Source organism: Populus nigra, chromosome 8, assembly GCF_951802175.1.
Source record: "Populus nigra chromosome 8, ddPopNigr1.1, whole genome shotgun sequence".
In the NCBI taxonomy this organism is placed as follows: domain Eukaryota; kingdom Viridiplantae; phylum Streptophyta; class Magnoliopsida; order Malpighiales; family Salicaceae; genus Populus; species Populus nigra.
In genome coordinates, this window is record NC_084859.1 from 9,624,686 (window position 1) to 9,639,823 (window position 15,138).

Genomic DNA, 15,138 nt, shown 5'->3' on the forward strand with positions numbered 1-15,138 from the left:
ACTGATCCAAAAACAATTATGAGGTAGGAAAATTAAAAAGCTAACTTGATCCATACAAAACTTATTGAAACAATTGTTTTGTAGTTCCACATATACTAGGATTTACAAAATAAAATGATTTAAACCAATGGTGTGCATTCAATAATCCAAGTCTATGTTGATTCAGCATCTTACATCATACTACTTAACTATCAAAGGTTTTATTATCCTATATAAGATACTTGTTTTGTAGGGCATCATGAACCACCAACCAAGTTTTTATTCAAAAAAAAATATATTAAAGTCCATTAAACAGCCAAGGAAAGGCTAAGATTATTGGAAGTTTTATTTTACTTTATTAGTGGGGTTGTCTGTAGGAACTTAAATAAAAGACAGTTCAATTACTTTTCTTTCCTAGTTTTTTCTATAGTTGACAAATAGAAACTTCAAATATAGAAAGGTGACATACCTCCTTATTGTAGGTACATCAAATTCCTTAAATCTATAATAACTAACACAGAATGTGAGGATACTCACAAAGGCTCTACTAGTCACTCAAGAGTAGCTCAAGGCCTTGCCTCTTTTTTCCACATGTGGCTCCAGCACTTGCACACTTAATACATATAGAAAAATCTAGTTCGAGAAATAAATAGGTCAAAATGATATGCAAGAGAGAAAAAAGGAGTATTATCATCCCCCATATCCTAGATAAAAGTTATTCCCACTATCATGAAAAGCATTCTCCAACTAGATACTACAAATAATATAACGCCCAGCCCAAAGACAAGCCAACATGCATTCATCATTGTTGTCACCTCTTTTTATCAGGGATTTCTCGTAAAAGCCTATACAAAAAAAAAGTTTAGAAGGAAGCTCATTCCACAATTATAATGATTTATAATATAAAAGTGTGCATCGCTTACCGCTAGAGTGGTTCTCCAATAAATATATTAGTGTTGGATACTCATATTTCTAATGATTTTATTACCATAAAAATAAACCAAGACAGTTATGTAGGGATTCAAAGACAAAAAAAATATATGCAAAACATGCATAACAACTTAGAGCTCATCATAAAAGATAAAGATGCCATGTAAAAAATCCTATCGACCATATTTTGTTGGTCAGCCTAGATATGGTACCATAACTTGGATCCTAAATTCATTATTGGTTTTAGAAATCTCAATGAGAAACTCATAACTCACTTTAGTATGAGTATCCTACCTAAGAAAGCATTCACTGAACTATTTATTATCACACAAAGAGATAAGAAATTCATAAAGGAATGTCTAAGAAGATTTAACAAAAAAAATGCTCAAGCTATAAGGCTCACTTAAAATAATGGCTATAAAAGCCTTGATTAATAGGGTTTATAAGTATTCTATATGAGAAAAGTTATATACTCTCTTAGACAAAACCTTTATAAAAGTCAGACAAGTAATGGAAAACCTTGTTAGTATAGATAAAATGAGTGTTGTAAGATAAACATATCCACACTTTTAGAAATATAAGGATGAGTGTGACCAATCTTCAATAAATCCTTGTCCACCCAAGAGATCTCATTCAATTTGCCTTCCCTAAATTACTAAACACAACCACATTCGAGGTTAAAAGGCATATGCTAAATGCACACATCTCGACCAACACCTACATTTCTAAGACATGAAAATGAAGAATTTTCTCTCGTGCATGATATTAAAAAAAATTGAAAATATATTATCAATAAAATATTTTTAACTTTTTTATATAAATAAAAGCAGTGATATCTTTATGATTAAAATTGCCTATGTCTATTGTTGTCTAGGAAAGTTTTCTTATAAAATCTGTGCTTCTAAGAAAAACCTTCATGCCTCCACACGAAATCATCAATATCTCCTAGAAGAATCTTCATGCCTTTATATGAAATCTTCTTGTCCTGTAAGAATCTCTATATGATTCCCCATCCCCCAAAAACAAAATTCTTATGTACAAAATTGTTGTTCTAAAATTGAGGCAACTAACTAATTTTAAAAAATAATGAAACTTAATTCAAATAAACACAATAACCAACAATATAATTAAAGTGTTTAAAGTAAAGAGATAAAGAAGAGAATTTGCAAAGTTGTTTTTAACATGGTTCGACAAGCTTACATCCACACCTTAAGCACCAAATTATATTTTAATATTGTATTCTTTCACTAGTCTAAGTTTAAAAGCACAATAACTATTTGATAATCCACACCAAGATTATTATTTTTTTTCACTTGAAGATATGCTCTCTTCAATTTTTTCCCACTTTAAAACATACCCTCCTCAAGATTTATTTTTTTATGAAATTAATTTATCAATACCACGAGTTTTTACCTAACTCTTAAATATTTATAAGAATGATTTTTCTATCGTAATTAACTCTCTTAATAAAATAGATAATACAATTAAAAATTTTAATATTTTTATATCTTATAAGATAACATTTATATGATTTAAAGGTATTTAAATACAGTGAAAATAAAAATAAATATTTTTATACCAAATTATATTACGAAGGTTAATAGCACAAATTATTTTCTGTTCTTTTTATATTATTTTTTAAAAAATAATTTTTTGGAGCACATGGTAAGGTTATCCCAATGGATTGGATCAGTACTTAATAAATTCGAAAAGCCTTGTTGTCATCTTGCTAATAAAAAATGCACTACCAATCATGTGCTGCCATTGCGTCCTCTTGTAAGAGGTAAGATGCAATGTTTACATCAGTTACTGAAAAGGCAGAAAGATCACTGTATGGGCAGTTGGGGATCCAAAGAATCCAAAAAGAAAAAAAAAATCACAAGAAAATTCCCAGCCCATCCTATATCTCAGTAAGCCAACATCCACGCCCACATACAGAAAAAACCTCATGGCTATGTCCCCTCTCTCCTTCCTTCACTGTCTCCTCTTCTTCCTCTTAACCCTCCCAACACAATCATCATCATCATCATCATCGGACCATCCACAAACCTTCATCATCCACGTGTCAAGATCCCACAAGCCCTCCCTTTTCTCTTCTCACCATGATTGGTACACCTCAATCATTCATTCCCTCCCTCCTTCACCTCACCCTGCCAAGCTCCTCTACAACTATAACCATGCTATCCGCGGTTTTTCAGCCCAACTCACAACCTCCCAGGTGGAAAAGCTCCGCCGTGTTCCGGGTATTCTTTCAGTCATTCCCGATCAAATTCGCCAGCTTCACACCACGCACACCCCTGCTTTCTTGGGCTTGTCAGAAAGTTCTGGTCTTTGGGAAAATTCTGGTTATGGTGATGGTGTGATCATTGGAGTTCTTGACACTGGAATATGGCCTGAGCACCGGAGTTTATCGGATTCCGGTCTGTCTGATGTTCCTGCCAACTGGAAAGGGATCTGTGAGACAGGACCTGACTTTCCAGCCTCTTCTTGCAACAAGAAACTTATTGGTGCTAGAGCTTTTAACAAGGGCTATATAAGTCATAGAGGGAGACATATTGATGAATCAAAAGAATCTGCATCTCCAAGAGATACTGAAGGTCATGGCACCCACACATCAACAACTGCAGCTGGATCTTCGGTCCATAACGCGAGCCTTTTCGAGTACGCGAGTGGAGAAGCTCGTGGTATGGCCTCAAAAGCAAGAATTGCTGCTTACAAGATTTGTTGGAGTTCAGGTTGTTATGACTCTGATATTCTTGCTGCAATGGATCAGGCTATCTATGATGGAGTCCATGTGATTTCTTTATCTGTTGGTGCTACTGGTCATGCTCCTCAATATGATCATGATTCGATTGCCATCGGGGCATTTAGTGCATCACAACATGGAATTGTTGTGTCTTGCTCTGCTGGGAACTCAGGACCAGATCCATATACTGCTGTTAATATTGCTCCATGGATTCTTACTGTCGGTGCTTCTACAATTGATAGAGAGTTTCCAGCCGATGTAGTCTTGGGCAATGGATGGGTTTTCAGTGGGGTTTCGCTGTACTCTGGCGATCCACTTGTTGATTTCAAGCTTCCTTTGGTGTATGCTGGTGATGTTGGGAATAGGTATTGCTATATGGGGAGTATAAGTCCATCAAAAGTCCAAGGGAAGATTGTGGTATGCGATCGCGGAGGGAATGCAAGAGTGGAGAAAGGAGCTGCGGTGAAGCTTGCTGGTGGGCTTGGAATGATATTGGCAAACACAGCAGATAGTGGCGAGGAGCTGATTGCTGATTCTCATCTTCTGCCTGCTACTGAGGTCGGTGAAATTGCTGCCGATAAGATTAGAGAATATGTCAAATTGAGTCAGTATCCAACTGCAACAATTAATTTCCGTGGAACGATAATTGGGACTTCACCTTCAGCTCCTAAGGTTGCAGCCTTTTCGAGTCGTGGTCCGAATTATTTGACACCAGAGATTCTGAAGCCAGATGTCATTGCTCCTGGTGTTAACATCTTGGCTGGTTGGACTGGATTCGTTGGACCAACAGATTTGGAAATTGATCCTAGAAGGGTTGAGTTCAACATAATATCAGGTACCTCGATGTCTTGTCCTCATGTTAGTGGAATTGTTGCTCTGCTTCGAAAAGCATACCCGGATTGGTCCCCAGCTGCTATAAAATCTGCTTTGGTGACCACCGCTCATAATTTAGACAATTCTGGCAAGAATATCAAGGATCTTGCTAGCAGTGAAGAATCAACACCCTTCATTCATGGAGCTGGTCATGTTGATCCTAATAGTGCTCTAAATCCTGGACTGGTGTATGATATCGACACAAGTGACTATATTGCATTCCTTTGTGCCATCGGGTATGATTCTAAGCGAATTGCGGTTTTTGTCAGAGAGCGTCCTAGTTCGGACATATGCAGTGGTAAAGAGGGCAGTCCAGGCAATCTCAACTATCCATCATTCTCTGTTGTTTTCCAGTCCAATAGTGATGTGGTTACATATAGGAGGACGGTGAAAAATGTTGGGAATTCTCTTGATGTAGTTTATGAGGTTGAAGTGAATGCTCCTGCAAATGTTGACATCAAGGTATCCCCAAGTAGGCTCGTGTTTAATGCAGAGAATAAGACCGTGTCTTATGAGATTACGTTCTCCAGTGTTAGCTCGGGTTGGTCTAGCATTAACTCAGCAACATTTGGATCGATCGAGTGGAGCAATGGGATTCATAGAGTAAGAAGTCCAATTGCTGTCAAGTGGCGTCAAGGATCATCCAGGGAATCCATTTAAGCACTGGATATTGGAGAAGTATCTGGAATAGTTTCAAACTTAGGGCATTGGCAGCCTCTTGTGTACAAATTATGTGGTGATGATGATTTAGCTTTTCATTTCAACGAGATTTCAAATTGGAGATTGTGCAATGGTTGATCTAGGAACGGGTTAAGGTTAATGTATTTGAAGAATGGAATTTTTTTTTTCCTTGTTTATAATGTACTGATGCTTTCCATGGTGAATTGGATGAAATAATGCTTTAATTGCTTCTACTATTGTAGTCAATAGATTTGCTCCATTTCTTTTGATGTTTCTTCTTCTTCATCCGCTATATAAGTTGTACGTCCATAGATTCATAAGAAACCAGCATAAGCTAAGTAAATTTAGGGGAGAAATGAAGCTTTAATGGGTTACAACAGAAAAGACGGCGAGCAAGTGAACAGCTAGTGTCTGTGTTACCCATGCAAGTGAGCATCTCCATCTTCATGGTCTTCTCAAGATTCAAGTGATATCATCTTGTGGGAAATACACACATCGAATTCAAGTGCACCTCAAGGGTTTGTCTACACCTCATGGAAAAATAACATGCTCCCAATAAGTAGGTGATGTGATGAGAGGAAGAAACTGCACAAGAAAAGCAAGTTGTCGAGCTATTTTTTTTAATTTTTTAAGAAAAATGTTGAAAGAACAGCCAGGTATTGAAACAGTATAATCTATGCAACCGGACATAGAGCTTTAGGAAGACCTTCGCGGTATGAAAAAGCGGAGGTTAGTGGATGGGATGGAGCCGAGGGAGAATAACAAATAATATCAAAGTAATCTTGCAAGATAAGTGTAACGACGCTTTGGCCGAGTGGTTAAGGCGTGTGCCTGCTAAGTACATGGGGTTTCCCCGCGAGAGTTCGAATCTCTCAGGCGTCGTTTGACAATTTTTTTACCGTTTTCTACGTAGTTTGAGTTCTTTTCCTCTCTATCTGCTCCCTGGGAAAATCCACGAGCGAGGCAAGAACCTAATCAGTAGAGCAGAGCTAAAACGTAAACCTTTTTCTCATTAGGCCAGCATTCATCGACCACTCCATTTACTTCAATGCTTCTCAAGGTTAATCGGATATTGATCACTTTACCTGCTTCAATACCATACAACTAAGTAGTTTTTAAAATATTTTTTTATCCAAAATATATTAAAATAATATTTTTTTTATTTTTAAAAAATTATTTTAATATCAAAATCTGAAAACACTAAAAAAATATTAATTTAAAATTAAAAAAAAAAATAAAAACAGGCCCTGAGAATGAGAAACAACCCGCAGTTCAAAAGTTGATTTAGTGCAACTTGCATGGCCAAGACCTAAAGGCATGCGCTACAGTACCTTTCACCCTGAAATAGACGCTAACAGCTCCAATAAACATGACCTATGATATGAAACCAATCGACAGCTAAGCAATTTGAAAGTGGGTTTCAGCATTTCAAGAAATCAAATCTCCACTCTGAGATTGCACAATTACAAACCCTGATCATGACATAAATTTGATCACACAAACAGTAGAGCGCACTGTGCAACATCCCATCCCATAAATCGGGGCCAATGACTTGAAAAAAAAACTTTGGCATACAAATACAATAATGATCCAATATGCTGCTTTTAATAATCTTATATAATGTCAAGTCAGTAGAAACACATTTTCGTCCACAGGTTCTTTTATTTCCGGGTGCTGGTCTACAGGAAGTCCATCCAGCCGTTCTGCTTGCTCCATCAACTTTAGTGGCCATACTTCTGAAACTCCCACTCACTATTATCTGCACAAGTGAGAGACAAATAAATGCTCAGGTGTTTGAGGATATAATAAATAAATAAAAGAAATCATATGCATTCTCGACCACGTACCGAGAGGACACACTTGGCGGGTTTTGAGCCACCGGCTGATACAGTGGAAGTGGAAGGCATGGTTGCACACACCTGTGATAACAAACCAAGTCTCTTAGCACATGTAAGCAGATTGATAAAACAAATAAAACACAAACCTTCAGGATAAACCAAAGTAACACATCAGAATTGATCATGTAAGCAACACCATTGTAGCTTCACATCGACCGGCATAATCATTAATAAAACAATACAGTTAGAAGTTTGATATGATTAGCTATCAAAACAAAGAGACCTAGATCAGGTGCCATGCTTATTTCCAGTAATAAAGCTAGATGTTCACGTGAAAAAGAAATTATCTAGGGAATCATGGTTTGCATACTAAAAAATATACAGTCATAACCAATAGAAAGAAGAATAAGAGAAGGGCAGCTACAAAACCAGCATCTTGACCACCATTTCTAACTTGTATCATTGAGAGCTAAAATTAAACAAAATCATGATCTCCCATGACCCTCACTATTATTATGGATTACCAAACAATGCAATGATCAGTGTAAGTCCCCTATCATTTAAAAAGAAAAAGAAAAAGAAAAAAGAAGCAGAAATAAAAGACCAAGATTTTTCTCCTAAATTGCCATCTTGAAAACTGAAAATGGTGACTTCAACTAAGGTGATCAATAGCAACAGCACAACACTGACAAGGCATGCGAGCCTCGCAAGGGAAGCACTTATCAATGTACTAAAAAAGTGAAAACTAAATTCTGACACTTGGGCATAATTAGCTTATCATGCGCTCATAATTCATAAAAAAAGATAAATTTTGATAGTTTACTTATTAATAGACCAACAGGGTTGCAACCTGTGGTGCTCCAACTAACAACACTTGTCCAAGATCAGACTATCAATCCACACATGCTATATCCAGGAAGAACGTTGAAAAAAATTAAAAGCCGAAGTCAATAGCAGCAATCAGGATAATTAGAATAAGCGAATGTTCTGAGCCAATAGCATCATGTTCAGGTGAAATCATCTTATAACGGAACTTTAATTATTAAGGGAATGAATTCCCCGTACTCGCAAAAAAGCCAACTCCTTGAAACAGATGTAATGTCAGTTATTGACACCTAACTGCAGACATCATCAGCTTTGGGACTTTCAGCTAACCATCCTAACATACAACCATTGCAAGCTCGTAGTGGGCATTAGTTTCTGCACACAGACTTATTCACCCTTCTATTTCTGTATTTCTCATCAAAGAAAATACATAGAGCTACAGAAAAAAAAATTTAAAACCACACTGAGCAAGGGAAACACAGCCACACTAATCTAAGAAACACTGCTACCAACAATTACAAGATCCTATCACATTACGTCCTTCTCTAATTCAAATAACAGCGGTGACAAAAGGGTAGCAGTATATGCAGTCAAGCTCAAAACAAAGTGCCCATCAAAGAGAAAACCCTTGCCCATCACATTACGAAAACCCTTGCCCATCACATTAAGTCCTTGTCTAATTCAAATAACAGAGGTAACACAAGGGTAGCAGTACATACAGTCAAGCTCAAAACAAAGTGCCCATCACAGAGAAAACCCTAAATTCAAGAAAGAAGAAGAACAAATACCCCAGGCAACAGTGCACTCCTCGCTTGTAGCACTAGCTTGATTTGCTTGGCACTCAATGCCTACACAAATACATACGATATAATCAATAAATAAACAGAAAAAAGAAAAGTCTTGGAATCTTGAAAGAAAGAAAGCCATGACTTACAAAGATCCATGATATGGTTTCTACAAATAGCGCAATTATCCACCACAATATCTGCAAACCCATCAAATAATTAACATAAAAGGAAAAAAAAATCAAAATTTAAGGGTTGGAAAAAGAGAGGAAGTACAAGGAAAGAGACAGACCCCAAGCCCAAAGAGCAACAGCATTCCACTTCTTAATTTCGAATCGCTTCGGTTTCCTTGAGGAAGAGGAGCTTGCCTCGCCTGCCGGAACCATCGTCACGTCCGTGTCCATCTGGGTTTGGGCTCCGGACTAAGGAGATCGAGTTCAAGAGGGTTAAAAAAAAAAAAAAGGTAAAGAGAGAGAAATAATGGAATGGCGAAAAGGAAAGCGTGAGGAGGTGAATTTATTTGCTCTTTCTAATAATTTCATAGGGCGACTGGGATTTTTTATATTTTAATTTCTTTCTTGAAACTTGTTTTTCATATAATATTTTTCTTACACGTCACTACATATTATCCAAATATTTAGATGGATGGTTTATGTTATTTGAAAATAAAAATTATAAAGCTTTTTAAGGTGAAATAAACTAATTATCTATTATTAAATTAAAAAATGACTCAATTATTAATGAGATGTTAAGCCTTGTTTTATTATATGATTTAAACTAATAGTATTAATTTGTTATAGTAGAACAGTTTGACACAAAATAATCATATTTTAATGGGGTATTAATTTTAAATTTATTTTTTTGAAATTACACAAAAAAAAAAATTTATATTTGCATCTACATAACTTCTTCTTTTTTCTTGGGAAGAAACGAATTGCTACACACGTGTGTGTATCCACAGTTTATCTATATTATCGACGTCAAGGGATAACTACCAAATTTACTTTTAGGGCCGGAAAATATATTGAGATCAAAATAATTATTCAAAGATACATTTAAAAGTTATGTGGGAATGAGTCGTGAATTTTTTTTATATTATTATTATTATAAGGATAGTTTTTTATTAAAAAAATAGGTTTTTTTTTTAAATTACTTTTGAATTTGATGAATTAAAAAAAAAAACTCTAAGGAGCTGCGGCATTTACAATCTACATTAATAATTTTGATTTTGCTTTTTAAAAATCAAAAGATTAAGCACAAACTTAGAGGTAAAATAATATTTTTTATATTTATTTTAAGTTAAATTATATTTTTATCAGTTATTCAAGTGGTTTTTAAACTTGATAAGACAACTGAGTCATATTGTATCAGTCCACATATAATTTAATTTTTTTTCTACTAGAAAAAGCATTAACAATGCCTAGATGTTTTATTACATTAGAAAAAAAAATTTGATTCTCAGCGTAGTGTGAGTTAATAATCTAGTAACTTTTAAAATAAAAAGATTCATTAAAAAAAGTCGGGTTAAATGTTTGCATAATCATATATATTTTGCTCTTAAAAAAATATTTGATATTCATTTTATTATTTAATTTGTATTAACAAATTTTGTTAATTTATTTGTTAATATATTTTGTGATTTATTTCATTAAACATACTATAGGTTGTAAGGCAAGTTAAATACCTAGATCTGTTTAGAAATGTGGTTATGGTTGCTTTTCACTTGTAAATATATCAAAATAATATTTTTTATTTTTTAAAAATTGTTTTTAAAATCAGCACATCAAAATGATTTAAAAAAACTAAAAAATTATTAATTTGAAGTAAAAAAAATTAATTTTTTTAAAAAAACTAAAACAAATTATAAAATTAGGTGGTATGTGAATGTCTACACTTATGGGGAAATTACGGATATCAAATCCAATAATACTTATGGCGATGAGAGAAAGAAAATAAGAAATTGCATGAGGAACTAATCATGCTCTTTCCTTTTGTGTTGGAAAACTGCCGAAGGAGAATAACAAATGATATCAAATTAAAATTGCATGTAAAGCGTAACGACGCTTTGGCCGAGTGGTTAAGGCGTGTGCCTGCTAAGTACATGGGGTTTCCCCGCGAGAGTTCGAATCTCTCAGGCGTCGTTTGTTTTTACTCTCCCAGCTTTTTTAAGATAAATTGGCCGTTTTGGCACAAGAATTGACATGTGTAAGCAAGATTTGATGGCATAACACAATTTAATTATATTACGCTTTAAAAATATAATATTTATTAAGTATTTTTATTTTTAAGTGTGACAACATAGTTGTCAGCGCTTTAAACTATGCTAATTTTTACTCAATTGGTCGAATGGTTTTGAAAATAACACGAAAAATCTTAAAACTGTCAAAATCAGAGTTCATCAATGAGATTTTTAATATCTAAAGATTTAATGGTTCGCGTTGCGATGTAATAGCTGTTGTAAGGAAAACGACATCTGAAAACTCCTGTAAACATTTGAGCATGATTTAACAGTCGGATCAAAAGTTATGGTCCTTTTGAATTATTATTATGGTCTAGCACGACCAGACCTCCTCTTGGGTTTAGACCTATCCTACAAGTCCATAAATGCATCTGTTAGGCTATTCACGTAATCTGTTTTGGGCAAATCCTCATTTAGTTATAGAAGACTTACATTTGATTGCTTAGAATCACCCACTACTGTATGAACAATAACTTTTGTGATTTTAATTGAAGTCTATGTTTGAGTTAACAAGTTGGACAAAGATGTATATTTGACTCATAAAACATATTTAGAATAAAAAGTTCATAAAATTATGGTTTTTGTGTGAAACAGTTGACCGATTAATACAACTAGATCCAACTGGTTGATCGGTTGAGGTAGAAGATTGGAGTTTGATCATGTCACGCTTTAGAAATGTAGTTTGACTAAAAAAATCAAGACAATATTTTTAAAAATATTGAGACGACAACATATTGAATCTACTTGGGTTTACTCGGATTGACTTAGATGAACTCAAGTTAACTTATCAAATCTCCAACTCAAGTCATAAGACCCTGATAACCTTGTAGAAAAAAATTAAAAAACAAATTTATTAAGCTCAATTCTCAGCTAACCTAATATTGAAGGATGACATTGAAAATAAAATTCAATTAGAAAAATGAGTAAAGTCAACCCGGGTTAACCTGACCTTACTTATGAGACCAAGATAACAATATAGAAATAAAATTGAAACAGATTATGAAGGTCATTTCTCAATCAACCCAATGTTAAAGAATGACATTAAAAAAATCAATGAAAAAAAGACATGAAAAAACCACCCGAGTCAACCCGAGATAAACCGATTAAACCCATGTCCCGAGTCATGAGGCAAAAATAACTTCATAGAAAGCAAATCAAAATAAATTATGAAGTCTAATTCACAATCAACTCAATATTAAATGATGAAATTGAGAAAAAAAAATAAAAAAAAGAACAAAAACTCGAGGCAACCAAGCTAACCTTTGACACGGGTCATGAAATCGTGATAACTTCATAGAAAACAAATAAAAAATAAATATGAAGCACAATTCTCAATCAACCTAATGTTGAAGGATTAAATTGAAAAAAAAATCAATTAAAAAAATATATCCTAAGTTAACCCAGGTTAATTTGCCATAAGTATAAAGTCAAATTCTTAATCAATTCGGGTCATGAGATCGTGATAATTTCATAAAAAACAAATAAAAAAATATGAAGCCAAATTCTCAATTAAATCAATGTTAAAGGATGAAGTTAAGAAAAAATAATCAATTAAAAAAAGAACAAAAAAATAACCCAAGTTAACCCGAGTTAAACTGCTAAACTCGAGTCATAAGACTAAGATGACTCCATAGAAAGTAAATTGAAACAAATTATAAAATTCAATATTCGTTAAATCTAACATTGAATGATGGAATTATTAAAAAAGACTTTGAGGACCAAATGATAAGAGGCCAAGACATTTTAGTGTTCACTACTATATTGAAATGTCAAAGCCTTTTAGTATATGTAATTGTGTAAACCGAGGTGTCTTATAAAAGATTTAATATTTTTCTATTTTATAGTATGAGATATTTTCATGCTATAAGACAATTTTATGGTAATTTTATGGTGGTTTGAGACTAACTAGTGGCTTCCTATTAGTTACTCATCATGATTAACTTTTTAAAAAATAGAAAGATATAACTAGGATAAAAAAAATTTAGATAGGGATATTTTTATCACTTTTGATGAATCATAAATTTTATATTCTCTCTTTTTCTTCAAAGTAGATCGGATAACACTAACTACTTCCCAAGCACTATAAAATCTTCCCATCATACTTATATATATTCATGAAAAAAAAATTCTAAATATTAATCTTAATGTCCAAAAAGACGCACACTTTCTAAGGTGAAGTTACTAAACCTTTGATGAAGTACTACCCTAACTAACCCACTCATAAAATACTGTCACATGGACCATCAAGAACCTTGCAATTACATGGAGTATACGACCGAGGGCATTGATCGTCACCAAAGAGTTCGGCAAAAGACTTCGGACTCCTTTAGTTGATAATTGCAGGATCAGTATGCTAAAAGCGAATTAAATTTCATATATGTCTTGACCAAAATTAAAACAATAGCTTTAGCATCAACATGAATGCCATGCCTTTCGTAGTTGCGTTTAATATTTATATTCGATATGCTAATAAGAATTTGTATAAACGATATTGTTTGTCTTTCAGAACAAAATTTGAGAACTTGCTTGTTAAACTAGTTAATTTGCTGGAATGTTATTAAAAACTAGAAATACTTTATAATCAAGTTTATAAAATTAAAAAAAGAAGAAAAGAAATTAAGAAAAAAGAATAAGACGTTAAAGACACGCCAAAACTCCAATGATAAAACTCTTTGTACCACCGAAAAGATATCGACGAAATAAATTTATAGACATAATGAAAAGCCAACTTTGAAGTTAGTGGTGAGTCACACCGGAGTCTAAAGACAGCGACACACTCATTTGTTGACATCTCATCACCAACTTCAAAGTTGGTTTTTCTTGGTGTCTATAGATTCGTCTCGCCAATATTTTTCTGATGGTACTGAGATTTTCATCATCGAAGCTCCAATATGTTTCCGACGCCTCATTTTTCTTTTTTTTTTTCTCTTTTCTCTTATTTTTTGAGATGTTATCTTTTTTTTTCTTAATTTTTTGTATAGGTTAATTTTTTGGGAAATGAATGGAAGAATGCAAATTTATGAATTTTAAAAGGTTGCGCGACTAGTGTTTCCGTGCTAAAATAAAAATTATTTTTTTTAATTATGCTAGTTTGAGAAATAAATTTGCTCACCGTGCTAACGTGGGAAAAAACTCCTTGAATAATCCATGTGGATCCTGTCTTCCCTCCCTAGATTCAACCAACTCAAGGCATATCTTCTTACGTTTCTTAAAAATTAATTCATGTCTCACTAAATGCATGACAAATTTCGATGTTATTGCAAACGTAACTGCGATTCATAAAAACAATAATGACGAGTTAATTAATTAATAACAAAGCATCAAGATAAATGTATATACCACATTAACCTACATGCATCCAAATCTAATTAGATTAATTAATGTACTATTAATTATTTTAGCGTTCATCACATCTCTCCGTGAATTGGGGAGTACTTAATAATTAAGCATATGATGTGTCTTCATATATATCACGAGCGACTACAAACACAAGGCACGTTCCTTCCTCGTTGCCACGCTAAGGAAGGGCGTCCTCTTGATAACTTAAACAAATACTCAACTTCTCTGGACCCCAGAGATACCCCAAGATGCCTTTGTCTCCATATAGTCAACTGTGCATGGAAACCTAAGGAGTATTATATTTATTTGCCCTTCCCATAAATTCTACCCCACTTCCCATACCGATCACATGGCTCAAGTTAATGATATCCCTCTCAAAAACACCAATCTCACCACCACTTCCCGGTGGCCGCTTCGACGGAGACTATCTATACGTGGGCGTAAACTGCCCATAATACGTCTAGGAGGAGAAAAGCCTCGACGAAAGATGTTCTTAGTGAGGATGCTAAGAAGAATGCGGTTGAGGTGGCTAAAATTGCAATACCTTTGCATGTTAAAGAAGCTCAAGGAATATCATCGTAATCTCATGAAGGATATGAAGGTGTCTGGATCAAGTATAGATGCTTATAACCAGAGGATTTTAATGGAGACCTCTTTTGCTGTCCCTGGCATGGGTATTACTTTCTCCAACTTCCTTTCCGTGGCTGGATCCAACTCCTCTCGATCGTTCATCATGTAGAAGGTGTTTTTCTTTTTTAATTTCTGATCTTAATTAAGATCAATTTCAGTTATGTTAGATTAATTGCCATTCTTTTCTTTCTTTCTTTCTTTGCCTCTAAATATTTTCGTTTTTTTTTAATATATATTTTCCTTCTTTTTGTTTCAAGCCGTAAGAAATTAAGT

The 15,138-nt window shown here is 34.1% G+C and overlaps 2 protein-coding genes and 2 non-coding genes across 4 annotated transcripts; 3 read left to right on the top strand and 1 right to left on the bottom strand.

The window, feature by feature from the left end:
* Nucleotides 1–2,737: 2,737 nt before the first annotated feature.
* On the top strand, nucleotides 2,738–5,442 carry LOC133701193 (subtilisin-like protease SBT1.4). The gene has a single exon (XM_062125026.1). It carries the CDS (start codon nucleotides 2,858–2,860, stop codon nucleotides 5,186–5,188), a length of 2,331 nt encoding a protein of 776 aa, XP_061981010.1. The 5' UTR covers nucleotides 2,738–2,857; the 3' UTR covers nucleotides 5,189–5,442.
* Nucleotides 5,443–6,009: 567 nt separating this feature from the next.
* On the top strand, nucleotides 6,010–6,091 carry TRNAS-GCU (transfer RNA serine (anticodon GCU)). Its single transcript has one exon. It is a non-coding gene; the product is annotated as a tRNA-Ser (tRNA).
* Nucleotides 6,092–6,608: 517 nt separating this feature from the next.
* LOC133700613 (RING-box protein 1a) lies at nucleotides 6,609–9,173 on the bottom strand. The gene is made up of 5 exons (XM_062124189.1): nucleotides 8,950–9,173; nucleotides 8,807–8,857; nucleotides 8,661–8,720; nucleotides 7,057–7,128; nucleotides 6,609–6,968 (listed from the first exon to the last, which is right to left on the bottom strand). Exons 1-5 carry the CDS (start codon nucleotides 9,059–9,061, stop codon nucleotides 6,931–6,933), a joined length of 333 nt encoding a protein of 110 aa, XP_061980173.1. The 5' UTR covers nucleotides 9,062–9,173; the 3' UTR covers nucleotides 6,609–6,930.
* Nucleotides 9,174–10,716: 1,543 nt separating this feature from the next.
* Nucleotides 10,717–10,798, top strand: TRNAS-GCU (transfer RNA serine (anticodon GCU)). Its single transcript has one exon. It is a non-coding gene; the product is annotated as a tRNA-Ser (tRNA).
* The last annotated feature ends 4,340 nt before the right edge of the window (nucleotides 10,799–15,138 follow it).

Bases quoted from the DNA above. Each gene is read 5' to 3' on its own strand.
- LOC133700613 (XM_062124189.1), bottom strand. From the start codon at position 9,061: ATGGACACGGACGTGACGATGGTTCCGGCAGGCGAGGCAAGCTCCTCT. The intron at 8,858-8,949 runs GTCTGTCTCTTT...ATGGGTTTGCAG, and splicing joins TGTTGCTCTTTGGGCTTGGG to ATATTGTGGTGGATAATTGC. The intron at 7,129-8,660 runs GTATTTGTTCTT...TTGTTATCACAG, and splicing joins GGAGTGCACTGTTGCCTGGG to GTGTGTGCAACCATGCCTTC.
- LOC133701193 (XM_062125026.1), top strand. From the start codon at position 2,858: ATGGCTATGTCCCCTCTCTCCTTCCTTCACTGTCTCCTCTTCTTCCTC.